The sequence below is a fragment of the Heterodontus francisci genome, chromosome 2 (assembly GCF_036365525.1).
Source record: "Heterodontus francisci isolate sHetFra1 chromosome 2, sHetFra1.hap1, whole genome shotgun sequence".
NCBI classification, from domain to species: Eukaryota; Metazoa; Chordata; class Chondrichthyes; order Heterodontiformes; family Heterodontidae; genus Heterodontus; species Heterodontus francisci.
In genome coordinates this window covers 46,091,075-46,116,775 of record NC_090372.1, presented here as the reverse complement: position 1 = coordinate 46,116,775, position 25,701 = coordinate 46,091,075, and the positions used below count along the sequence as shown (strand labels likewise).

General features: G+C 43.1%; 1 protein-coding gene across 7 annotated transcripts in view; it reads left to right on the top strand.

Annotated features, from left to right (window-relative positions):
* atxn1a (ataxin 1a) overlaps nt 1-25,701 on the top strand; it is a 389,870-nt gene that overhangs the window by 330,529 nt on the left and 33,640 nt on the right. For all 7 annotated transcript variants that reach the window (XM_068057805.1, XM_068057797.1, XM_068057777.1 and 4 more), the window contains one exon: nt 14,392-16,357. In XM_068057805.1, coding sequence (XP_067913906.1) covers nt 14,546-16,357 — 1,812 coding nt within the window. In that variant the 5' untranslated portion in view covers nt 14,392-14,545. The remainder of the gene's footprint in view (nt 1-14,391; nt 16,358-25,701) is intronic.

Below are 25,701 nucleotides of genomic sequence, written 5' to 3'. Positions count from 1 at the left end.
AATATCAAGATCTCCCATACGCACACAAAGCCAGGCCCCTAACATAAAACAATGAGACCCCTGCATGCAAAATGTATAGGCCCTGATGCGCACAATGCAAGCCCTGTCCCCATCCTCACACCTATCCTCTCTTTCATCCCCCCACCTCCCCCCCCCATTCTTGCTTCAATACTTCTCTTCACGTTCTCCTCCCAACTGTATCGCCACTGTCCTTCCTCCCGCCATCTTTCCACTCCTCTGAAGCTTGGAAATGGGATAATTCAGCCTCAGCTGTTGAAAGTTCCTGGGCTGGAGAATTGATGGGTGCAAATTGCCTGCTCACTGATTGGATTTAGACAATGAGCAACCTTTTCTGATCTTCAAGGTCAAATATTTAAGGGCCACAGCTGAACCATTCGCCAAACCTGCTCTTTTCCCATTCATATATGCATATAAAACTCATATAGGATACGTAAAGCCAGTTTCAACCATGCTAAGCTTTAGCTCCCAATGAGTGTAGTAATAATAATTGAAAGCAGCTTTGTGCATTTTATGTAAGAATTGTAGGCTAGATAAAAGGAACTCATACACTGCCTGGTAGACACTGCTGGGCAAGATGGGGAACGTCAGCAGATGATTTGACTATGGTAGCATAACAGCTGGCACAGATGCTATTCACATACAAGAATGACATAAAAATAATCAGGAACTTTGGCTAATTCCATTCGCTTTATTTCCCTGTCCCTGTGTTCTTTAGACCTAATATGTTGCGGCCAGTTGTGGTGTACCCTACAGCTAATGCATCTGAGGTCAGTTCAGTCAGCACAAAGTGATGTAAAAACTGGCTGATTTCTGAGGAGGTATTCCTTTTTGGGGCAGAATTTTTCTCAAAAAAAAGAATATGGATGCAATGTTAATGTAATATTGACAGTATTTCACTTAAATGAGTATCAGCACGGTTGAAATCTGCAACCTTTTGAGTCATTTAGAAAAGTGTGGTGAGTTGGAGAAAATGGGAGTTTATTACGAGCCTGTGAGTCAAATTTAAGATTGTACTTATCCCCAACATATTTGCAACCTTCTCTGTCATCAAATAAGTCTTGTAGGTCTTTGATTGTGAACAAGCTTTGTCATTAAGTTTTGCACTTGCTGCTAATACCACTGAGCTTGGAAATATGGATACTTATCACCTACTAAAACTGTTCAACTTTTGCCACTTGTTGCCAGCCCTCACCATGTGTGTATAAAGGCCTATACTGCTTTGGTAGCTGAGTCTTTGCCCTGTTGTTTCAAATTGCACAGGAAGTAATTGGTTGTATTTTATTTTGATGATGATTGCTGTCTTACTGGGATAATTTTATTCTTTAATAATGCAGTGGGATTTTTTGTGAAGGGCAAATCCATACCTCAAAATTGGCCTTTTTAAAGTGAGTTTACTGATGTCTTGAGGTAATCTTGTTACCATCTTCTAAACTGTTTATATCTGCTTGCTCTTGCTATCCCATGGCATTGCTTGCAATAAGAAGTAAAATACTCAGTATTGTCTGGTCCACATGCTTTCTAACCCCTCCCCTGACACAGTGCCAAGTGTTGTGCTGCCAAGCCCCAGTATGGCTCTTCTGTTATGTCTGCTGGGAACTTGTTCCATGAACGCTCTTGTTGGGTGTTGTTTCTGAATACTGACTTGTTCTGTCACTGCCCTCCTGGGCTTGTCACTAATAGAGCGTTGGAGCCCAACTCCTGGCATCTACACTACACTGCACCTCCCACCCACCCACCTTCATTCACCAAGGTACAGCTGGGCTGCTGTAGAGGTACAGTCAGCATGGTTCAACCCCAGGCCCGGCATGCCCTGGACCACTGCTTTCTCTACCACAACAGCTGGTGGACTGTGAATTTAATCAATAAATCTGGAATAAAAAGCTAGTCTCAGTAATTATGAAACTACCAGATTGTCGTAAAAATCTGTTCACTGATGTCCTTTGGAGAAGGAAATCTGCCATCCTTACCTGGTCATACAGTCATAGAGAGATACAACATTGAAACAGGCCCTTCAGCCCACTGCATCTGTGCTGACCAACAACCACCCATTTATACTAATCCTACATTAATCCCATATTCCCTACCACATCCCCACCATTCTCCTACCACCTACCTACACTAGGGCAATTTACAATGGCCAATTTACCTATTAACCTGCAAGTCTTTGGCTGTGGGAGGAAACCGGAACACCCGGCGGAAACCCGCGTGGTCACAGGGAGAACTTGCAAACTCCGCACAGGCAATACCCAGAACCGGCCTGGCCTATATGTGACTCCAGGCCCACGGCAGTGTGGTGGACTCTTAACGGCCCTCCGAAATGGCCTAGCAAGCCACTCAGTTGTATTAAACCGCCACAGAAAATTCAAAAATGAATAAAACCAGACGGACCAACTGGCATTGACCTAGGCACTGGAAATGACAAATCACACCCTGCCCAGTTGTCACTGCAAAGTCCTTGTCATAAACATCTGGGGACTTCTGCCAAAATTGGGAGAGCTATCCCAGAGACCAGTCAAGCAACAGCCCAACATAGTCATACTCAGTAAATCATACCTTATAACCAATGCTCCAGACTCTTCCATCACCATCCCTGGGTATGCCGTGTCCCACCGGCAGGACAGACCCACCAGAGCTGGTGGCGCAGTGGTATACAGTTGGGAGGGAGTGGCCTTGGGAGTCCTCAACATTGACTCCGGATCCCATGAAGTCTTATGGCATCAGGTCAAACATAGACAAGGAAATCACCTGCTATTTACCACCTACCACTCTCCCTCAGCTGATGAATCCGTACACCTCCATGCTGAACACCACTTGGAAGAAGCACTGAGAATAGCAAGGGCACAGAATGTACCCTGGGTGGGTGACTTTGATGTCTATCATCAAGAGTGGCTTGGAAGCACCACTACTGACCAAGCTGGCCGAGGCATAGAATCATAGAAATTTACAGCACGGAAGGAGGTCATTCGGCCCATCGTGTCCACACTGGCTGATAGGCTATCCAGCCTAATCACACCTTCTGGCACTTCGTCCGTAGCCCTTAGGTTACGGCACTTCAGTTGCATATCCAAATACTTTTTAATTGTTATTTGGTTTTCTACCTCTACCACCTTTTCAGGCAGAGTCCAGAGCCCACCACCCTCTGGATGAAAAGATTTTCCCTCGAATCCCCTCTAAATTTCCTACTTATCCTAAATCTATAGCCCTGATTATGGATGCCTCAACCAAGAGGAATAGGGCCTTCCTACCTACTCTCTCTAGACCCCTCACATTTATTAGCATTTAAAATGTTTCAATGCAACGATTAAACAAAATGAGCTCATAGAAACCAAGCAGCCAGTTTCACAGTGTCCAATTATCTTTTTCTCAGACTTCATTGGAAAAGAAAATCGGGTGTGGTCTAAATATGTGTGAAGAGTGCATGAAGCAAGTGCCTGTGCGCTGATTAAAATAAGTAAGAGCTGTTCACAGGCACCATTACAGTAATGGTGAGTGTTGAAGACTCTTAAGTGGGGATTCAGTGTAAGCTTCATTCACTATACCATTTTGTGTGTCTGCTTAGAGATGTTCAAGGTGAAATTGGTCTTCACCAGTATTGGGCTCACAGTGGATCAGCAACCTGATTTACACTGCACCTGATTTTCTTTTCCAATGAAGTCTGAGAAAAAGACAATTGGACACAGTGTGAAACTGATTGCTGGGTCGCTATGAGCTCATTTTGTGCTACTGGTAAAGATCAATTTTGCCCCATTAATTTGTAAATTATGACCCTTTTTTACCAACATTAGCTCATTTGTGCTGCTGTCTTTTAATTACTCGTTCTGTGCTACGTTTAGTTTTTTTCATGCCTTTTGGTCCAAAGAAACCACTTCAAAGCTATTTTGTTTTTACTTTTATTGTTTTGATGTTATGGATTGATGCATTGTGGGACCTTGTGGGAGAGGACCCCTTTCCCATTTTTACTTTCCATGTCTGCTGAATGCCCTCTGCAGTCCAGTTGGATTCACAAGGTTCTGATGGGAGGTCCAGAGACCCACAGGCACATGTCCCAATTCTCCTCTGAACAAGGCTAGTTACACTGGAGAATGCTGTCAAGTGCATGAGACCAGTGTGCTGGGAGTTGATGACATCTTTTTAACACTGCAAATTGGCATGTCGCCAAACTACCATTTAACCTATGAACACATGTGAAGGCATCTAATTCTCTGAGAAGTCCTGTGTAATAATGCTAATAAAGTTACAAAAAAGCAGTGAACTTGAAGCATTTAGAGATCATGTCCCTAGTACATGCCGGCATGGACTTGATGGGCTGAATGGCCTCCCTTTGTGCCTGTGTTCATGTAGAGTGTTTGTAATTTTCCTGTTGGTGCTTGCTTAATTTTTGTTTTACTTCCTCCCCCTCTCCCTAATATTTTACTTCTGGGATATTTTTACACGGGTTGAGTGTCATTTGGGACCCCTCTCAGGTGGCTGTCCTGCATATGCAAACCTAGTCTGAGCACTTGTTGGCGACTGTACTGCAGGAGAGATATCTTTGCCGAGCCTGATCCTGTCCATATAATGTGCACTTTACTGCAATTACCACTAGGTAACAATCTGGAGTGGGACCCTTGCCTGATTGTCACCTATTTAGCTAAGAAATGCTGAGGTCTGTTGTGGTGCAGAGCAGAAACTGATCCTGCATCATCTTGTCTTTATGACTGTTAACAATAATGGCTTTACTAGCTGAGACATTGAGCATAATCACTGCTTCATCATCTTCCCACACCCCACCATCCCCCACCCCCATTTTTTTTTGCTCAGTGTGTAACTTAAGTGTCTTTCTGAGAGTTTCGCAAACCATGGTCTTGTGTTTAGTGCCAAGTTAGCTGATCTCAGTTGGGAAAGCAGTGAAAGAGACTAGAATTGGCCTCAGTTGACATCGGACAAAGAAAGGAAAAAATCCTGGCAAAGCTTGAGATGCTTCTCCTAATTGTGCTTCCGAACCCTCACTGGAAAATTCATGTTGAGTACAGACAGAATCTGGTTTGGCTGTGATGACTGCTCCAGTTGTAAAGACTGTCAATGTTCCCTACTCACATGAAGCAAGGTACCAGAGGGTTGCTGCCTTCCAGAAATCTGTACGCCAGTGTAAGTTACCACTTTCAGAAGACGAGTGGAAAAGATTATAGTGTAATTGCTGACTTTAACATCTTTTTTTTGTTTGATGCTGTAAACGTTTGCAAAAGTTGAACAAGCCCACCTTCATTGCTAGCAAACATCATGTTTCAAACCTTATAAGTACCAGCAAATTATTTCTCAGCAAGGGCATAAACATTTCTACTGAATATATAGTGAATGGTGTCTCCTGTGGACCAATTTGTGTTGATGAGAAGTTTACAATAGTTTACAACAATGAAGTTCGACTCTGATTTAGCTACGGCGTCAGTCACATGATATAACTCACTCACCAGGAATTCTAAGTTCTTCTGCTGTAGATTAGTGAATGCTCATGAGTCGCATGACCTCCGTGCAGTCATTAACATATCCTCACAATATGTAACATTCTGTATATAGCACAACAGCTGACTTGGAGTGCATTGCAACACTTTAACAGTCAGGAGTTGGTACAGTAGTGTGTGGGGGGTGGGTGGTGATGGGGGTTCATAATGACATCCTGTATCGTGCAAGCAAAGCTCGGGCTGTTTATGTAGAGACCAGAACCCCCAAGATTGTGTTCCAACCAATGGCACACATCCAGCAGACAAATGTTTTTAGATAAATCTATGTACACATCACACTCGGATGTTTTCGTGGTAACAGTTGAATGACTTACCAGTTCCCTTCAAGTGCTGCAACCAGCAGCTTTTGTCATTCAGGTTTCTGTTTTCTACTAAGTGAGCTTTCGGATTTCTCTATATTTTTCAGTTGACAGTGGATTCGGTGCTTATTCCTAGTACGCGTTTGGTCACAACTGGAATAAGAAAACAGTGACGAGTTGCAGCGCAGAATGCACATAAAGCCTGTTCTCTATAGATCAAACCGAAGAATGATCCGCTTTATTATCAGCACCACTCACTAGATTGGAATTCAAACAATTTCTTATAACAATTGCATTTGTATATTAGAAACATAGAAAAATTATGACACAGAAGGAGGCTATTCAGCCCTTCATGCTGTCCAGCCAACAAAGAACTCGCCAGCATAATCCCATTCTCCAGCTCTTGATCGCTAGTTCTGTACAGCACTTCAGGTGCACTTCTAAGTGTTTTTTTTAAATGCGATGAGGGTTTCTCTAATAACCTTTCGGGCAGTGAGTTCCAGTCCCCCACCACCCTCTGGATGAAAAAGATTCTCCTCAGCCACTCTCTAATCCTTCTGCCAGTTACTCTAAACCTTTGACCCCTGGTTATTGACCTCTCTGCTAATAGAAATAGGTCCTTCCTATCCACTTTATCTAGTTCATTAATTAAATCTTCACTCAGCCTCAGGGGGCAGCAATGTATCTGTACATGGATACTGAGGTCCTTGGTAATTTTAAATGTCTTGCTCCAAACCTTTAAACTTGGAGCAAGATAATTATAAATATCAGGAACGAAAGTAATTACAAAGGATCGGGGCATGAGGCTAGTTCCTACAGCCAACCAAAGTTTTGTATTCAGCCCGCCAACAAAAGCGTGAATGGTTTGCCGCTCATGGACCTCTGTCCATTCGGAGTGTGGGGGAGGCGTGACCCACTGGGAAGACTGGAGCCATCAATCAGCTGCTCCCTGGCCGTATCTGAACAGATAAGACAGCACACAGGAACAAATGCTAGAACTGGAAAGGCAATACTTCTTTGAGCCATTGCAAGCTTTTTCTTTTAGGCAGACAGTCCACTTTATTAGCTCTCCAAAGCCCTGGTTTCTCTGAATGCATTTCTGCTTCTGGTGCATGGAGGGTTGTGGGGGTGGGGGTGGGGGGGAGAGAGGGTAGAGAGGAGGAGGAGTGGGCAGAGAGGGATGGGGGGGCAGGGAGGGGGTGAGAGAGAGGGGTCACGGAGGGGGACAGAGAGGGGAAAGTGAGGGGGAAAGAGAGGGAAGAGGAGGGGTGGACACAGAGGAGAGAGGGAGAGAGAGAAAAAGAGATCAAGATCACTCCTAGCAGATGGACATCTATCCAAATTATCTGCATCTCTTGTCAAGTGCAAGCAAAAACAATGCCAGGTATCTCACTAAATAGGGAGAAATGTGTTTTAAATAGGACTGTGTTTTGATGACATTAGATTGGCAATTAACTTTATACACTGATTAATTGCCCCCATGTCAGTGGCTGAGTCAATAATTTTGTCAAATGTCTGTGGTGCAATAGGTTGGTGGCTATCCCTGCTCAGCTTCCTGTTTTCCAATATTCATTCGATCCTCATAGCTAAAATTCTCCATTCCTGGCAACATCCTCGTAAATCTCATCTGTATCCCCTCTAATGTAATAACATCCTTCCTGTAGTGTGTTGACAGGACTGTACTCAGTGCTCCAGCTGTGGCCCAACTAGTGTTTTATACATATTTAATAAAAGCAAAATACTGCAGATGCTGGAAATCTGAAATAAAAACAAGAAATGCTGGAAATACTCAGCAGGTCTGGCAGCATCTGTGGAGAGAGAAGCAGAGTTAACGTTTCAGGTCAGTGACCCTTCATCAGAAGTGTTTTATACAGTTTAATACAGTTCTAGCATAACCTGGCTGCTCTTGTATTCTATGCCTCAGCTAATAAAGGAAAATATCCCATATGCTGTCTTAATACCTTATCTACCTGCCCTGCTACCTTCAGGGATGTGTGGACATGCACTCCAAGATTCCTCTGTTCCGGTACACTTCAGTAACCTACCATTTATTGGCTAGTCCCTTGCCTTGTTTGCCCTTCCCAAATGAATTACCTCACACTTCTCCAGATCGAATTCCATTTGCTACTTTTCTGCCCACCTGACCAGTTCCCTCCTTATCTTCCTGCAGTCTGCAGCTTTTTTTCCTCACTATCAACCACACAAGCAATTTTTGTATCATCTCAAACTTCGTAATCAGGCTCCCTACTTTTAAGTCAAAATCATTGATACATATAAAAAAAACAATAGACCCAGTACTGACAAACTTGCCACTTTCCCTTGGATTTCATGGGCTCCTACTTTTCTTACCAGTCTACCATGTGGGACCTTATCAAAAGCCTTGCTAAAATAAATATAAACCACATCAAACACTCTACTCTCATCAACCCTCCTTATTACATTCTCAAAAACTTGTGTAATAAAAATAGTGTTATAAACATGTTTGTGACCTTACCTGTTCCTTAAAATTTAATGTAATTGCCTGTTGACACTAGGAGAGAAATGCCTCACAAAGGACCTGAAAAATTAATTCCTGTAAAATTTTCTTGATCTCAACCAGTAAGATTTAAAATTATGTTGTTTACATCAGTCCTATCTTCAGAACATATTCATTTTATGTGCCCATATAAGCTAATGTATAATGGGCATAGAAATGGCTGGCATGGGTCAGATTGTGAAATCTTGGTCATAAAAATAGGAAGTGCTGAAAATACACAGCAGATGAGACAGAGTCTGAAGAGGAAGAAAGAGGTTATTATTGAGTGGGTCTCTGTATCTCTAAAGCCTGTGTTCAAGTAAACATGCTCTTTCGCACCCTACCTTTGTGGAGCTTTAGTGGTAGATGGTTGTTTTTCAGACTGGAGGAAAGTACACGGTTGTGTCCTCCTAGGGTTCAGTTATAGGAACATTGTTCTTTTTGATACATATTAATGACTTGGACTTTTTTTTTTGTATGCAGAAGATTATTTCAAAGTTTTCAGATGACACGAAGTTCGGAAATGTAGTAAACAGGGAAGAGGATAGTAACGGACTTCAGGAGGACATCGGCAGATGAAATTTAATGCAGAGAAGTGTGAAGTGATTCATTTTGGTAGGAAGAATGAGAGGCAATATAAACTAAATGTTACAGTTTTAAAGGGGATGCAGAAACAGAGAGCTCAGGTGTTTGTTTAAATAGAGGCATAGAGAACAAAAGCAAGGAAGTTATGTTAAACCTTTATAAAACACTGGCTAGGCCTCAGCTAGTGTTCAGTTCTGGGCACCACACTTTAGGAAGGATGTTAAGGCCTTTTAGAAGGTATGGAAGAGATTTATTTGAATGGTACCAAGAATGAAAGACTTCAGTTACATGTAGGGACTAGACAAATTTGGGTGGTTGTTCTTGGAGCAGTAAGGGTTGAGGGGCGATTTGATAAAGGTGTTCAAAATCTTGAAGGGTTTTGATAGAGTAAATTAAGAGAAGCTGTTTCCAGTGGCAGAAGGGTCAGTAACAAAAGAACACAGTTTTACAGTAATTAGGAAAAGAACCAGAGGTGACATAAGGAAAAACAAATTTACGCATGGAGTTATGATCTGGAATTCACTACCTGCAAGGGTGGTAGAAGCACCTTCAGTAATAACTTTCAAAAGTGAATTGGATGAATAATTGAAAAAGAAAAGTTTGCAGGGCTATGGGGAAAGAGGAGGGGAGTGGAACTAATTGGAAAGCTCTTTCAAAAGGCCAGTACAGGCACAATAGGCCAAATGGTTCCATTCTCTGCTGTATCATTCTAAGATTCTAACTCCTAGTGGCGCAGTGGTTAGCACCGCAGCCTCACAGCTCCAGCGACCCGGGTTCAATTCTGGGTACTGCCTGTGTGGAGTTAGCAAGTTCTCCCTGTGTCTGCGTGGGTTTCCTCTGGGTGCTCCGGTTTCCTCCCACATGCCAAAGACTTGCAGGTTTTTAGGTTAATTGGCCAGTATAAATTTCCCCTAGTATAGGTAGGTGGTAGGGAAATATAGGGACAGGTGGGGATGTGGTAGGAATGTAGGATTAGTATAAATGGGTGGTTGACGGTTCGGCACAGACTCGTTGGCCGAAGGGCCTGTTTCAGTGCTGTATCTCTAAAACTAAAAAAAACTAAAAAACAGTGGCTAGCACCACAGCCTCACAGCTCCAGCGACCTGGCTTCGGTTCTGGGTACTGCCTGTGCGGAGTTTGCAAGTTCTCCCTGTGACCGCGTGGGTTTCCTCCAGGTGCTCCGGTTTCTTCCCACATGCCAAAGACTTGCGGGTTGATGGGTAAATTGGCCATTGTAAAAAATTGCCCCTGGTGTCGGTAGGTGGTAGGAGAATTGAGGGAAGGTGGGGATGTGAGGGGGAAAAATGGGATTAATGTAGGATTAGTATAAATGGGTGGTTGATGATCGGCGTGGACTCGGTGGGCCGAAGGGCTTGTTTCGGTGCTGTATCTCTCTATGACTCTAGTTTGTGGCCTTGGTTAACATGAAGGGTTTTAGTTTTCTATTTTTCATTTACTCTCGGCACAGATATTTTTATATTCCAATTAGTGGAGTGTCAGGCCCATATTGTTGTTAAACCAGATGTTCCTTCATTGATCTGGCAAGTGGACTGTCAAGTTGCAGCCAGCTGTGTGAAATCTACATGTCAGGAGTCAGTATCCCTAGCACCCCACTTAAGCAAAATGTTAAAAACAGCTGCTGTTTGCTCTATCACTGGTGCAAAGAAAGAGAATTTGAGTTGATGCTAAAGTGTATGTATTGCTGGATTGGTCATTGCATTATATGCAAGGCCCTCGTTAATTGATAACAGCATAGTGCAATGTGGAACAGCTGTGAACTTCAAAGCTTTGTACTCCTTTCTCATTCTGGCAAATAGAATTCCTAAACAAAGGAGTGTGACTCACCTCTTATTTGTGATTATAGACGTTACACATTACAGAATAAAATTAGCAGAATAAAAATAACATAGTGTAGTAGTAGTGTTCGAGGAGGGGAAAACAATTGGTCCATCTAGCTTATGCTTTGAAACCTGCCATCAGGTTCCTTACACTGGTCCTGGGTTAATATTCCTGAATCTTTCTCACTTAAGAATTTTCAAAGTTCCACCATTCCCTTTGGTATTTGTGCCAAAATTCTATTTCTTTAATTCATTCATGGGATGTGGGCTTCACTGGCTATGCCAGCATTTATTTCCCATCCCTAATTACCCTTGAGAAGGTGGTGGTGAGCTGCCTTCTTGAACCACTGCAGTCCATGTGAGGTAGGTACACCCACAGTGCTGTTAGGAAAGGAGTTCCAGGATTTTGACCCACCGACAGTGAAGGAACGGCCATGTAGTTCCAAGTCAGGATGGTGTGTGACTTGGATGGGAACTTGCAGGTGGTGATGTTCTCATGCATCTGCTGCTCTTGTCCTTCGAGGTGGTAGAGGTCGCGGATTTGCAAGGTGCTGTCGAAGGAGCCTTGGTGTGTTGCTGCAGTGCATCTTGTAGATGGTACACACTGCTGCCACTGTGCGTCGTTGGTGGAGGGAGTGAATGGCACACCATCCACAAACAATTAAGTGGGCTGCTTTGTTCTGGTTGGTGTCAAGCTTGTTGAGTGTTGTTGGAGCTGCACCCATCCAGGTAAGTGGAGAGTATTCCATCACACTCCTGACTTATGCCTTGTAGATGGTGGACAGGCTTCGGGGAGTCAGGAGGTGAGTTACTCGCCACAGGTTTCCTAGCCTCTGACCTGTTCTTGTAGCCATGGTATTTATATGACTACTCCAGTTCAGTTTCTGGTCAATGGTAGCCCCTTACTATTGCCTCTTACTGAAAAAAGTTACATAAATTTCATATTTCCTTTTGCCACTCCATACTCCTGAAATCCATTGGCAACAAAAGAACTTAACAGCATTTAATTTTTCAATTTCCCTGAAAATCTTGCACATCTACAAAGTTCCCCTCATTCTCCTCATCTCCAGAGAATAAAGTTCCAAGGATGATCTTTCCTCCGAGACACTTTAAGTTTATAAGTTTAGGAATTGGCCTCTAAACACTCCTACTTTCCTGTAATATGATGACCAACACTGAACGCAGCAGACCAACAAGGGTCAAGATGACTGCAAACCACCTCCTTTGCCTTATATGTCACACCCCTGACTATAAATAAATCTTTTTGGTGTTGGAAAGTGCTGCTTGCTCAGCCTGATGAAGCAGAGCTCAGAAAAGGGATGTTAAAAAGACTTGTGCTTCTGCTTCCCTTAAAATGCTAAACTATCTCCTTTAAACTGATACAACGAAAGAGTCAGGACATTAGTGAGGGGCAAGCAGGCTGGTTCCAGCTTTTATTCACCCCTTGACCCATTTTTTCCCTTTTTGTTAAAGAAACAATGTTAAATATTAACAGGATTGTTTCACCAGCAATAGTAAGCATCCCTCAAGGCATCTGTGAGCATAAACAGGATAGTAAATCCCACAAGCATGTAATTGTGCATCTCTTATATAACATGGAGTGAAGTCTGAGCATTTCTGGCCTGGAATGTCTTTGCACCATTGTATTTTCCCACCAGCAATATGACTAGAAGCACAGTTTAATTTTTGCCACTCCAGTTTAACTCTCTTCTCCACTACATATGCTGTATGCCAAGTGTTTTGTTTCCACAGATTCCTGTGTTCATTCTGTTTATCTTTAAACTTCTTAATTTTGGCGCTTTATTTTCTCCCCCCAAATTCAGGTTTAAAAAAAGGATGAAATCGGCTGTGAGCAAATCTGTACTTTAAGGTCAAAAATGAAGTCAGAACTTGGGTTTAATCAGCAAAATAATTTTGAAATGAGTAAATAAAACAGTTTAACTATTAAATATCTACAACTGACTTCATAATGCTTAATAGTAAAAGGAGGACTTTGGGCATCATCAGCTATATCCTGAGCACTTCCTGTTCTATGGAACTTCTTTTGGCCATCACTATGCGATGCAGGGGACGGAAGGGGCCATCTTTTGACGTTGTGCTGCTGACAGGGAGCCCTACTACAATGGTGCAAATTAATGGCTGGGAAAACTTGCAGGCCTGCTTTTTTCCAGGACTCATGAGCAGACAGCATGAATGCTTGGAAAATTACCCTGTAGCTTGATGCTGCTCGTGCATTAAGAAGAGACAGTGGGTGCAAGCGTCATGCCAGAACTGTAGTAGGCTGATGCTGCCATTTCCAGTGTTTACAGTGATTACCCAGGTTGAAATCTTTTGAGTCTAACTCTTAAAATCGACAACATATTCATGCTGCTATCCTGCAGTCATCTTAATGCAGCATCATGCCAAACCAGAACACACTGGTTTTAACAGTATGTTTAAGCTGCAACATATTTGTCTTATGTTTAGTTTAATTTTTTTATGCTCAAATTAGTGGAACTTGATCTTTAGAGGTCTTTTAGTTTCAGTATAGCTTAAACCACACACTCAAAGAATGCTTCACCTTATTTTTTTCTGATCTAATTGATTTCTGCAAAAGATGAACCTTGTAAATCAGTGTAAAACATGCCATTTTGATGAGACTATCAAGCAAATAAAGCAATAAAGTTCTTTGAAAAGATAAATTTAGCTGCTGCTTAGACTAGGCTTTATAAATACTCCTACCAGATATTTGCAGCCTACATTTATTTTTGCTACTACTGGTCTCAGCAAAAGAGCTAAACTTAGCTCAAGAAAATGTCATAAGTACTAGTCTGTATTAATTACTGAATTCTGTATTAATTGTACCGCACCAGTTACAACCATCTATAGTCCGTTAGAATTATTTCCTTTAGTTTACATTGGTGCAGTATATATCTTCCTTGCATTACTGTTTAGTATTGAGCAAATGCCATTTGAAACCAGTGTTTCATTTTGTGTATGTGAACATTTTTGAAAATATTGAGTGACTGATCTTCCTAAGTGCTGAAACTGCATTTAAATTAATTCAAAATGAGCTGAAAATGTTGATGTTTTAGAGGAGTGACCATTTGTATACATAAAAGCTGCTTCATCACTGCACACCCTATTCCAAGCTGCGATTTGGAAAGGGAAATGGTATTGAGATTTTAAAGTACCACTATGTTGATGGGTATGCTCAGTCTGCATTTTAGGCTGGTTGTAAACAGTTGTATGGAATTAAGTCTATCATCAAAGCACCTAATATTCAAATGAACTGCATTTGTTTTCGTAAATGAGTGGTAAGGAATATCTTTCCATCGAGGATTAAATATAATGTGGCGTGACGCTTTAACTACAGATCTGTTGTATTCACCTGCCTTTAAAACTGCCTGCAGCATTTCTGGGAGGGGGAGGGGAAGAAGGAAGAGGGAGGCGATAAATGGAGAGAAACTAATCTATTTTTATCTCAGATGGCTTGAAATTAAAAGAAAACATTTCAGATTAGGATGAAAGTATAGTCAAGACGATATTTATACTGTTTATTAGAATAATTGTTAATTTATATATTTGCGATAAAATTAAGAGTTAGTTCTCTTGTTTGCTGTACGTGAGGTTTTGAACCTTTCTTTTCATTTCAGATTCCAGAGCAGCTGTGAAGAATTCTGGCTGGAGGAAATGATGCCTCATGCAGTTCTTGGATCATTTTGGGACGAACTGCCAGAAAACAAATGCAACATCCAAGTTATCAAACTAGAATCAAAGCCTAACAGACACTAAGCAAGTCTTTTAAAAATGAAATCGAACCAGGAACGCAGCAATGAATGTTTACCGCCCAAAAAGCGGGAGTTTCCTGTTAGCAGCCTGCCCTTGGCAGAGAAGGCAGTTGTAGCAGCTACTGTGAGTGAAAGCAGTCGCAGTGAAAATTTGGCATGGCTCGCCAATGTAGCTAGCAGCCAAAGCAGTGTGGGCATGAGGTATGGACATGTCAAAGTTGCAGGAGAAACCCCAGTGGAAACTGGCTTACCACTGTATAAACCACTACCGACTGCAGTGGACTATTCATCGCCTGGGAATGCTAGACCAACTCCAGGGGTAACACATCTTCGTGCTGTTTATTCATCTTCGGCATTGGCTCAGCCAGGAACTTCTGCATCGCCAGTAGAATATGCCCCCTTACAGCCTGCTGCTTTCCAGTTCGTTGGGCCACCTTACAGTGGACCATATGCCGGGCCTGCTGCATTCGTCCCTTCCCCATTAATCTCTCCAACAGCCTCTAATTCTTCTGCCACTCCATCTCAGTATTCCCATCTAGAACCCTACCCTACAATCTTTGCCAGTATAGGTAGCCCATCCCAGCATAAGGTTGAGCAGCAGGTGGTCAGGCCGCACAGAATGATAACCGGATCACCTCCACCCCCAGTGCAAAACCAGTATGTGCAAATTTCAAGCTCGTCTCCAAATGTGACCAGGCCCCTCTCCCCTGCAACAGTTCCCCTGCATTTACATTCTCACCCATCACTGATTCCGCATACTCTCTCAGTCAGTACACCATCGCAGGTGGTTCTCCAGTATGCAGATGCCGGATACCATGTTGCATCAAGGGAATCCATAAGGAAGGTCGAAGACATCAGACCACATTTAGTTCCAAGAAGGGAAGTTTCAAATGGTGAAATTGAAAAAAGCAGGAGATACGCCATCTCCCCTAGCACAGAAATGAACATGGAAAAAGCAGCAAACAAACCAGTTTCTCGGCACTATGAAATAAGGCATGGGACCCATGGGGTTGTTCACCCAAGTCCTGCTGACTATAATGCACAAGAAACTTTAGGCCCTAGAGCCTCAGTAATGATTATACCCAACAGTCATACACCTACTACAGATCTAGAGGTCCAACAGGCCATAGACAGGGACAACTCTCCTTTGGCACTATATGATAAGACTAACTTAAATCATGGGAAGGCAGCCTTTTCTCCGCATTCTGTCATCCAAACTACCCATAATCCCACTGAGCATCTCTCCATAGGACTACCTGCTAGTGCTGTGTACCCTGGCTCTCCACAGCCACTTATTGGTTATATAAGCAGTCAGCAGCAAGCACTTAGTTACCATGGAAACCTGCAACAGCACCTAGTCATCCCAGGCACCCAGTCCCTCCTTATTCCTGTATGCAGTACAGCGGTTGAAGCATCGGGGGTAACGTCTACAATAGTGAAGACATCTCCTCAGTTTGCTGCAGTGCCTCATCCATTTGCCAGCACGGCCAGTCCCAAAAGTGAGAACTATCATCCTGAATCACTTGTTACTCAGCCAACTTACCACACGACCGTCGTACAGGCCCAAGTACACCTGCCAGTAGTGCAGTCAGTTAGCTCTCCTGTTGCAGCTTCTAATCAACTGCCTCCCTATTTCATGAAAGGATCAATCATACAGCTAGCTAATGGGGAGCTTAAGAGAGTTGAAGACTTAAAAACAGAGGACTTCATACAGAGTGCTGAAATCAGCAGTGACCTGAAGATTGACTCTAGCACTGTGGAGCGCGTTGAAGGCAGTCACACCTCCAGCTTTGCTCTCCTGCAGTTTGCAGTTGGAGAACACAGAACACAGGTATGAGTGGCCAGGTCAACTGGAGCATTGTATGTTTCTTTGCAAACAGCAGAATTGAATATCATCGCAGGGGATCATTTCAAATCAGTTTTTGTCAAATTTCCACTGATAACTTTGTAAAGTTATTTTTTGGGTGGTAAATCAGTAAAACCAATTTCCTTCCAAATTTGAGAAAAAAAGCCCTGAAATTTTTCTTTCATTTCTTGCTAAAAATGAAGTCTAGAGATGCAAGTACATGGTAATGGTGATGTCACTGCACCTGTTGTGTGCTGTACATACCATACAGACGTCACTGATATGATGAGTGCACATCTCAAAGCTTGATTTTCAGCAAAAAAAGACGCAATTTGGATTTTATTTAAGGGAACTTGTATCATTAGGTACTACTATCATGCAAATGTCAAGTTTTCCATTCTTAGTTGGGTACAGAACAGAGGCAGCAGTTCACTGATACAGTTACCACACTAGTAGTACCATGAAGACTGAGATTATCAATCAAAAGCTGACACAGATTACACACCAAGGCACTGCTTACTTAAAACAAGATCACAAATGTTCCCCAAGGGAGTAATCACCAACAATTTGGTTATCCCATTATCAGTGGTAGGTAAGGGGCTGCAGCCAAAGCAGTAAATGTAGGTTCTTCCATTTTACTATTTAGTTTTTAAAAAACTATCTAGGGGTTAAATGGGCATCTGACTGTGAACCCCATGAAAGTGGTGTCTGTATACTGTATAAATACTTGCAGGTAATCATTTAGCTGAATTGTGCTTTTTGTTTTGCATACTTTGCTTGGTTTTTTTGTGATGTTTAAAATTAATTATTTTTTAACTGATTTTCTCTCAATTTTCCCTGTTTTTTTTTGGAGCTCAGTTTTCTCCACTACCTTACTCCCTCTTTTTTTAAAAAAAAGCACTTAAAATAAAACCCAGACTTTTTAAGTTAGCAATAATAACTGAGTTTAATGATCCTTAAGCATGACAGATGTATCTACCAATGCCATTAGAATGAGTGGGCACAGAAGTCCCTCCATCTGACAGCACACAAGTTCACATCTTAGCTTTGATTCACCAGATATTAGCTGAGCTTTTAGATGGAGCAGTAACGGACTAAATTTGAAAGTAAATAAGGTTGGTCAGCGTCATTAGTGTGAAATTCTGAATCCCAAACAGTTAAAACACTGAAGTTCCTGTGATTACTCAGCAGAATTGCAATTTTGACAACTTATTCTAGGCAAGAAATAATATAGGCTTGGAATAAAATAAAATTTATAAAAGGCTTTCAATAATGTGTAACCTCATTACCATTGTTTGTCCTTCAATATTGAAGAAAAAAAAGCCAGGATATCATGGGGAACTATATAACCTAGAGATTACATAAAGATGGCACAGGTTTGACATGCCAATTAATGACATTGTCCATTTTAGGTACAGTGTTAAATCCAACTGAATTTCTGTAAGATTACAGGATAGTTACAGATCAGGAAGGTTACAAGGTGGTTGCGGGTGGGGGAGGCTATTAACCCCATTTTAGTTCATTCAGTAAAGCAATAAAAAATTGAATAGTATATTAACAGAGGGTTCATCTAGAACAGGATTGTCCAACCTTTTCGCGTGTGGGGTTGGGGGGGGCACATGACGATTTTTGTCTTATGTAGGGGGTCAGTGAGACAATTTTGGAAGGATAAAGGCATTAAAAATGTATCTTACTAATCAAAACAACAAATGTGCATTTTTGTGAAGAAGCTTTAAATGAGAGCACTAATTCATTGACTTACTTTCTCTTCACTATGTTGGACACTGATTTAGTGAGATACCTGGCATTTTTTTTCTTGCACAAGTAGTTAGTGTTTGCCCGCACACTTGTAGCGATGTGGCGTATTCCGGATAGATGTCCATCTGTCAGGAGTGATCTTGATCATTCTTTATCCCCCTCTGTGTCCCCTTGCCCCACTTCTCGGTGTTCCCCCTGCCCCCCTTTCTTGGTGATGACACCACACCCTTGTCCCTGCCTTAGTGATTTTCCACCCCCCACCCTGCTCTCACCTCCCCCTGGTGTCCTCCCACCCCCCCCGCCCCCCCGTGGTGTCTCTCTCTCTCTCTTCTTCCCCCCCCCCCAGGTCTCTATGGTGCCCCCCTCCCTCCGGCTCTCAGTTGTAGAGAGCAGGAGCACTCAACAGATTATTGGTTAGTTTTATTTTTTAAAAATCGTAAGTCAGTTTCACAGCTGACAGGTGCTGGGAGCAGGAACAACGGTTTTCCAACTTCAGACAAATTCGGGGTTTTCAGCGGGTTCTGACTTTTTTTTTAAAAAACCTGCCAGAAAACCCCAAATCTGCCGGAAGTTGGGAAACCACTGTTCCTGCTCCCAGCACCTGCCAGCTGTGAAACTGACTTGCAATTTTTAAAAAAAGCTGCTCTGCAAGAGGAAGACGAAGGGAAATTTCCCATCTCCAGTCACGGACCCCTGGCGAGGATGAGGAATGACCCGGTACAGTTTACATCCCTGGGCAGAATGGAAACCTTTGGTAGGCTGGATTCTGGCCCACGAGCCATATGTTGGACAAGCCTGATTTAGAAAAATACTATAAAGTTGAAAATGCTACAGATCTATGAACAAATACGTGCTGAACCTTTTTTGGGGAGGGTATGATGTGGAGTGAAACACTTGAATAGGGCCAATAGGTTGGGCTTTTTGTAGGCTGATTCCCTCTAGAAGGTTTGGTAGACCAGTTCCTTTGCAGTAGATACTGTTGGTATGCTAAGGTACGCTGACATTCTGACATCAGTAGTTTCTACCTGAGCAACTTAACATATTAAGCAGTTGGCATTGGTATTATCAATCATGCCCCCACCTTTACTTCTGATGCCCTAGTCCCCACCCTGGCCATTTCCCCAATATGGCACTCGTCTCTCTATTCTTGAGTCCAAGGGGTGCAGACTTGAACATTATGGTGGGCAACTGATTTAGCTATTCATTGCCACATCTAGCTGGATCATATAAAGTACTGTTTTCTGCTTCTTAGTGTTTGTATTACACTAGGCGAGTCGAAGAGACTTAGCAGTTGGCAGGAAAAAAGATAGAAGCGCAAGGGGAGAGCCAACTGTGTAACAGCCCCGACAACCAATTTTTTCTGCAGCACCTGTGGAAGAGTCTGTCACTCTAGTATTGGCCTTTATAGCCACTCCAGGCGCTGCTCCACAAACCACTGACCACCTCCAGGCGCTTACCCATTGTCTCCCGAGACAAGGAGGCCAAAGAGAAAGAGAGAGAGAACTAGGATAATGCCTCAAAATTCTTGTCAAAGGCTGACTTCTGTGCTTTCTCTTGTGATTCCATTCTCGATCATCCTTTGAGAACCAGACTGTTCTGCAAGGATTTACTAGAATGATACCTGGACTCCAATGGTTAATTTACAAGGAGAGATTAAAACATAGAAAAATAGGAGCACGAGTAGGCCATTCGGCCCTTCGGGCCTGCACCGCCATTCAATACGATCATGGCTGATCATCCAAACTCAGTACCTGTTCCTGCTTTCTACTCGCATCCCTTGATCCCTTTAGCCCTAAGAACTATATCTAACTCTTTCTTGAATTTATTTAATGATTTGGCCTAAACTGCTTTCTGTGGTAGAAAATTCTACAGGTCACCACTCTCTGGGTGAAGAAATCCTTCCTCATCTCAGTCTTAAATGGCTTACGCCTTAGCCTTAGACTGTGACCCCTGGTCCTGGACTCCCCTGCCATCGGGAACATCCTTCCTGCATCTAGTCTGTCCAGAATATTGTAGGTTTCTAGGGGATAAACAAGTTAGGGTTGTATTCCCTGGCGTTTAGAAGGTTAAGGGGTGATTTGATCAAAGTTTTCAAGATTTTAGGGAGAATAGATAGGGTTGATGGAAACTATTTCCGCTGGTTAGGGAGTCTAGGAATAGGACGCATAGTCTGAAAATTAGAGTCAGTCTTTTCCAGAGTAAAATTAGGATACATTTCTCCATGCAAAGATTGCTAGAAGTATGGAACTTTTCCATAAACAGCAGTTGATGCTAGATCAGTTGTAAATCTTATATCTGAGATTGGTAGACTTTTTGTCATCCAAAGCTATCAAGGGATATGGTACAAAGGTGGGTGTTAGGTCATAGATCAGCCATGATCTCATTGAATGGCAGAACAGGTTTGAGGGGTTAAATAGCCCGCTCCTGTTCCTATGTTTCTGTAGATTTGGATAAACATAGTGTAGCTTCAGAAATCTGCATCCAGCACAAGAGCAAAGGTATGACCAAGCAGATTACAAGCCAGCTGTACATGCTTTATTTTGAGTGCCAACGGTAGCACAATAAATGTAAAAGGTAGAGTATCAATAGTTCTTAAGTAGGCGTTCAAACTGAAGCTTTGGAGTTGCAATAGGAGTTTCATGTTGCAACTTCATAAATCAGGACTGCAACAACAAAGAAAAATGAACACAACTGTGAGAAACTAGGGAAAGATGCGAGTTCTCGGCTAAGGTGGGGGAACTTTAGAGGACGTTTGGTCTGGTGGGCTAGTGGAAGTGAGGGAAGCAGCAGAGACCGCTGTTTAGATGGTCTCGATCTTGGTTTCAAAGAAATCCATGAGCTCCTTACGCTTAGTGTTGGAGGTGAGGGTGGAGGAGATGGGGAGCGGGGTTTAAGAAGATGGTTTGCAGTGGAGAAACGAAGCCGAGGTTTATCTTGGCATTTGTGAACGAACCTAGAATAGGGAGCAATTTTAGCAGACAAGTGGAGGGCCCAATCTGTTTTATGTGGTCCAGCCAGATCTGGTGATGAGTGGGTAAACCAGTTGTCCGCCATATCCTTTCAAGTCTGCATCCCTTGGACTTAAGGGAGCAAAGATGAGGGCCATACCAGGGGAGCAGCCAGCGTGAGAGAGTGTAATGGTTTTATTCGGGACTAGAGCATCAAAAGTGGAGGTGAGGGTGCGGTTGAGCAAATCGGTAGCTGCAGAAATGTTGTGGCGAGCGGAGGACCAAAGGCTAGACAGTTGGGATTTTGAAAGTGTAGTTGTAAGTGAATTTGGGGAGGTTTTTCCAGTGGTGAATACAGCAGGAGTTGGGATTGGGGCCTGGAAGGGGGATATGGGTGGAGAGTGATACAAGGAAGTGGTCAGAGATGGCCTTATCTGTGATTGATCCGATGAGAGTAGCAAGATCACGTGAGATGGCAAGGTAAAAAGGGTGGCCGAGGATATGGGTTGTGGCGTTTACATGGAGAGATTTAGGGAGGATAAGAGGGCAGTGAACTCAGGAGAGAGAGCATGATGAGTTGCGATGGAGGTTGAAATTTTTTTTTTAAGAGATACAGCACTGAAACAGGCCCTTCAGCCCACCGAGTCTGTGCCGACCATCAACCACCCATTTATACTAATCCTACACTAATTCCATATTCCTACCACATCCCCACCTGTCCCTATATTTCCCTACCACCTACCTATACTAGGGGCAATTTATAATGGCCAATTAACCCATCAACCTGCAAGTCTTTGGCATGTGGGAGGAAACCGGAGCACCCGGAGGAAACCCACGCAGACACAGGGAGAACTTGCAAACTCCACACAGGCAGTACCCAGAATTGAACCCGGGTCGCTGGAGCTGTGAGGCTGCGGTGCTAACCACTGCGCCACTGTGCCGGCCCGATGTGCCGAAGATGAGTAGTCCTTCGGTGCAGAGACTGAGGGAGGGAAAGCAGTGAAGATATTGGTGAGAAAAGACAGGCCTCGCTAATCATGCATCTCTAAATGAGATGACAAAAATGAGGGACAATTCAACAGAGGCTGACTGGATACAAAACTGGAGAGACATTAGAGGTAGGTAGGACATAGAGAAAAACTAGTGAGAAATCCAACATTGTCTTTAACTTAAAAGCAAAATACTGCGGATGCTGGAAATCTGAAACAAAAACAAGAAATGCTGGAATCACTCAGCAGGTCTGGCAGCATCTGTGGAAAGAGAAGCAGAGTTAACGTTTCGGGTCAGTGACCCTTCTTCGGAACTGACAAATATTAGAAAAGTCACAGATTATAAGCAAGTGAGGTGGGGTTGGGGCAAGAGATAACAAAGGAGAAGGTGCAGATTGGACCAGGCCACATAGCTGACCAAAAGGTCACGGTGTGCTTTTCAACACACTATTAACATATTGTTTGCCTTTGCTCCATGACCTTTTGGTCAGCTATGTGGCCTGGTCCAATCTGCACCTTCTCCTTTGTTATCTCTTGCCCCACCCCCACCTCACTTGCTTATAATCTGTGACTTTTCTAATATTTGTCAGTTCCGAAGAAGGGTCACTGACCCGAAACGTTAACTCTGCTTCTCTTTCCACATTTGCTGCCAGACCTGCTGAGTGATTCCAGCATTTATTGTCTTTAACTTTACTGTTCTGCTGATCCTCAAAACTGGGTAAAAGGTCAGGTCAGAAATGAAGTAAGTGAATAAGGTCCATCCACCAAGATTCTAGGAACCAGACTTTGCTGGAGTAGGACATCCATTTGGTAGACTAGTTTATCCAGGATTATGTTTTTAAAAAGTTTTGCCAACCAAGTTGCAGGAAGTGCAAATTTTTAAGACTGCAGTGAGGCCAATAGGTCATCTGGGACCTTGGTAAACAGTGTAACTCCTTAACCAATGAGATTAAAGGATTGAGAAATAAATAGAGGAAGGATTGAGAAGGAAAGTGAATTAGTGAGTGAATTCAACGTCAAATCAGGTACATTTTTAAAGTCTCTTACAATTTGCAACATGAAGGAATGAGATTCCAGACTTATAATTGTTTATTTTCTGGGCAAGAGATATTGATTGGGAGTCATTAACAGTTATCACATCGTTAAAGGGTACATGTGCTCTTAGTTACTAGTCTTAACTTTCTGACAAATTTAATGGGCAATTAAGGTGCAAATGCAGAAATGTCCTGAAAATCACCAGGAAGTTAAGTGCAAGATACCATTTTCGCATTGATAACAGCAGAGAAGTGCAAATTGGCCAGTAACTTGTGGCAATTCGCAATTCCCCGAGGCTCGAGGCCCAGTCCGACCTTGTTGGGAGCAGCAGCAGGAGCAAACTGATCGCTTTTGAATCAAGAGTTTGAGAAAACAGGGGGGAAAAAGTGTGACATCACAGGAAAGCAGGTTAGCAGTTGGTGAGTTTTTCTCTCTTTAAACTAGGGCATTAGTTTAAATAAGAATTGGAAAATTAAAATTTTTAATCAGGGTAAGTAAAACAGTTAGTGAATCAGTAGTAAGAGTATTGGCACAGAGCAGCTTCACCTGAGTGCAGATTTCACCAGGGTGCAAAGGAATTTAGCAAGTGTGGGAATTCGGTGAGGTAGGGATAAGAGGTGTTGCTTGACACATTCTTTTTAAAGACGGTTAACTTAGAACTGTGGGCGAACTTACAGTAAAGACCTAATATTTAAAGTTATTACCTCGATTAAAAACTATAAATAGACAATTGAGTGATATTTCAAAACTTGAAAACCTAATTGTTTAAATAAAATACAATAGCGAAAGCAGGGCAAGTGATCTATTGCAGATGTAGCATGTGAGAGCTGGCAGACACCAGTGTGATCCACAACGACCATATCTGCAACAAGTGTCTGCAGCTCGAGGAACTTCAGTTCAGAGTTGATGAGCTGGAGTCCGGTCTTTGGACACTGATGCATCAGGGAGGCTGAAAGTTACCTGAACACATTTTTTCCGGGAGGCAGTCACATCCCTTAGGTTACGTACTTCAGATTTAGTCTGTGGTCAGGGACAGGAGGATGTGACTGCAAGTGTGGCACATGTGGAGGTCCTGAAAGGAGCATATTGGAGGAGCCTCAGTTTGCACTTGTTCAATAGGTGAGAAGGTTCACTAAGTTGATTTATGGGATAAAGGGGTTGTCTTATGCAGAAAGGTTGAGCAGGTTGGAGCTGTACTCATTGGAGTTTAAAAGAATGAGAGATGATAAAATATATAAGATTCTGAGGGGTTTGACAGGTTAGATGCTGAGAGGATGTTTCTCCTAGTGGGAGAATCTAGAATTAGTGGTGGAATTTTATGCTGGCAACAGGGTCCTTGACGTCGGGGGAAACAGACGCCGAGATCCCGGCATCGCCTCTTGTACGGATGGCCAGCCGAATTCAGTGCCAATCAGGCACTTAACTTGACAGCGGTGTGCCTTCTGTAGGATTTAGGACCCCGTCGCCAGAAATCACGACCTTGCAGAGCTGCCGGTATTTGCAGTGTCATCATGAGGGCGGAGGCTACTGCTATAGCTGCAGTGACCAGAAACCAAGGAACAGCGCTGGAAACAGGCTATAGGTAGGTCTGAGTGGGAGGAGTCTCATGGGGGAGGGGGGTCAGCAGCAAGGGCAGTGGGGTGGCCCTCAGCAGGTTCCCCTTCCCAATGCTGGGTCCCTCCCCCATCCCCACCCCACAGCCAGGAAGCAGTCCGCACAGTTTTTCTGCCATGCTTCCCATGCAGTGACGGGGCCACCCACTGCACGAGTAATTGTTGCTGTGCCGGGAAGAGGCCATTAATTACCCAGTTACGGGCCTCAATTGGTGGTAGGGCGGGGAGGCCCCTGCCACCAGTCCACCCGATTCTATGCTCTCTCAGCCTTCAAACCTGCCACGAGGGAGAGCGTAAAATTCCACCCTAGGGAGCATAGTTTCAGAATAAGGCATTGCCCATTTAAGACAGAGGTGAAAAATTTCTTCTGAAGGTTGTGAATCCTTGAGATTCTCTACCCTAGAAAGCCGTGGAGGCTCATTGTCTATCTCAACCTTGAATATATTCAAATTCTTTCCCTATAGGGGAGTCAAGGGTTAAGGGGAACAGGCAGGAAAGAGGAGTTGAGGCCGAGATCAGATCAGCCATGATCTTATTGAATGGCAGAGGAGGCTTGAGGGGCCGTATGGCCTACTCCTCTTATTTTGTATGTTCTTATGTTCATGGAGTATCGCTTCCATGCTCCAAGTTGCTATCCGATTTGTACATCAATAACAATGTGCGTTGCTCAGTCATTTTTTTTCAGCAAAACCTGGTCCAGTATTGCAGCAGATAACGCAAAAATCCAAACTGGACCCACTTGCTTTAGTGGTTCCTGACTCTTAGCAGAATGCTGTCATGTGGGTCTTGTCACATTCTGGCAATCACTGAAATTTTCTTGCTGCATTTTTGGATTGTCTGGAGTACTTGTACTTTGCTGCTGCCTGCCGTTGAGTTCTTAATGGTGTAATAATCCAAGGTAATGTTTATACACCTACTTTTCAAAGCATTCCCTTCGAGAATATCTGCAGGCAACACTCCACCAGTGAAGCTGTTTGTTAACTAAT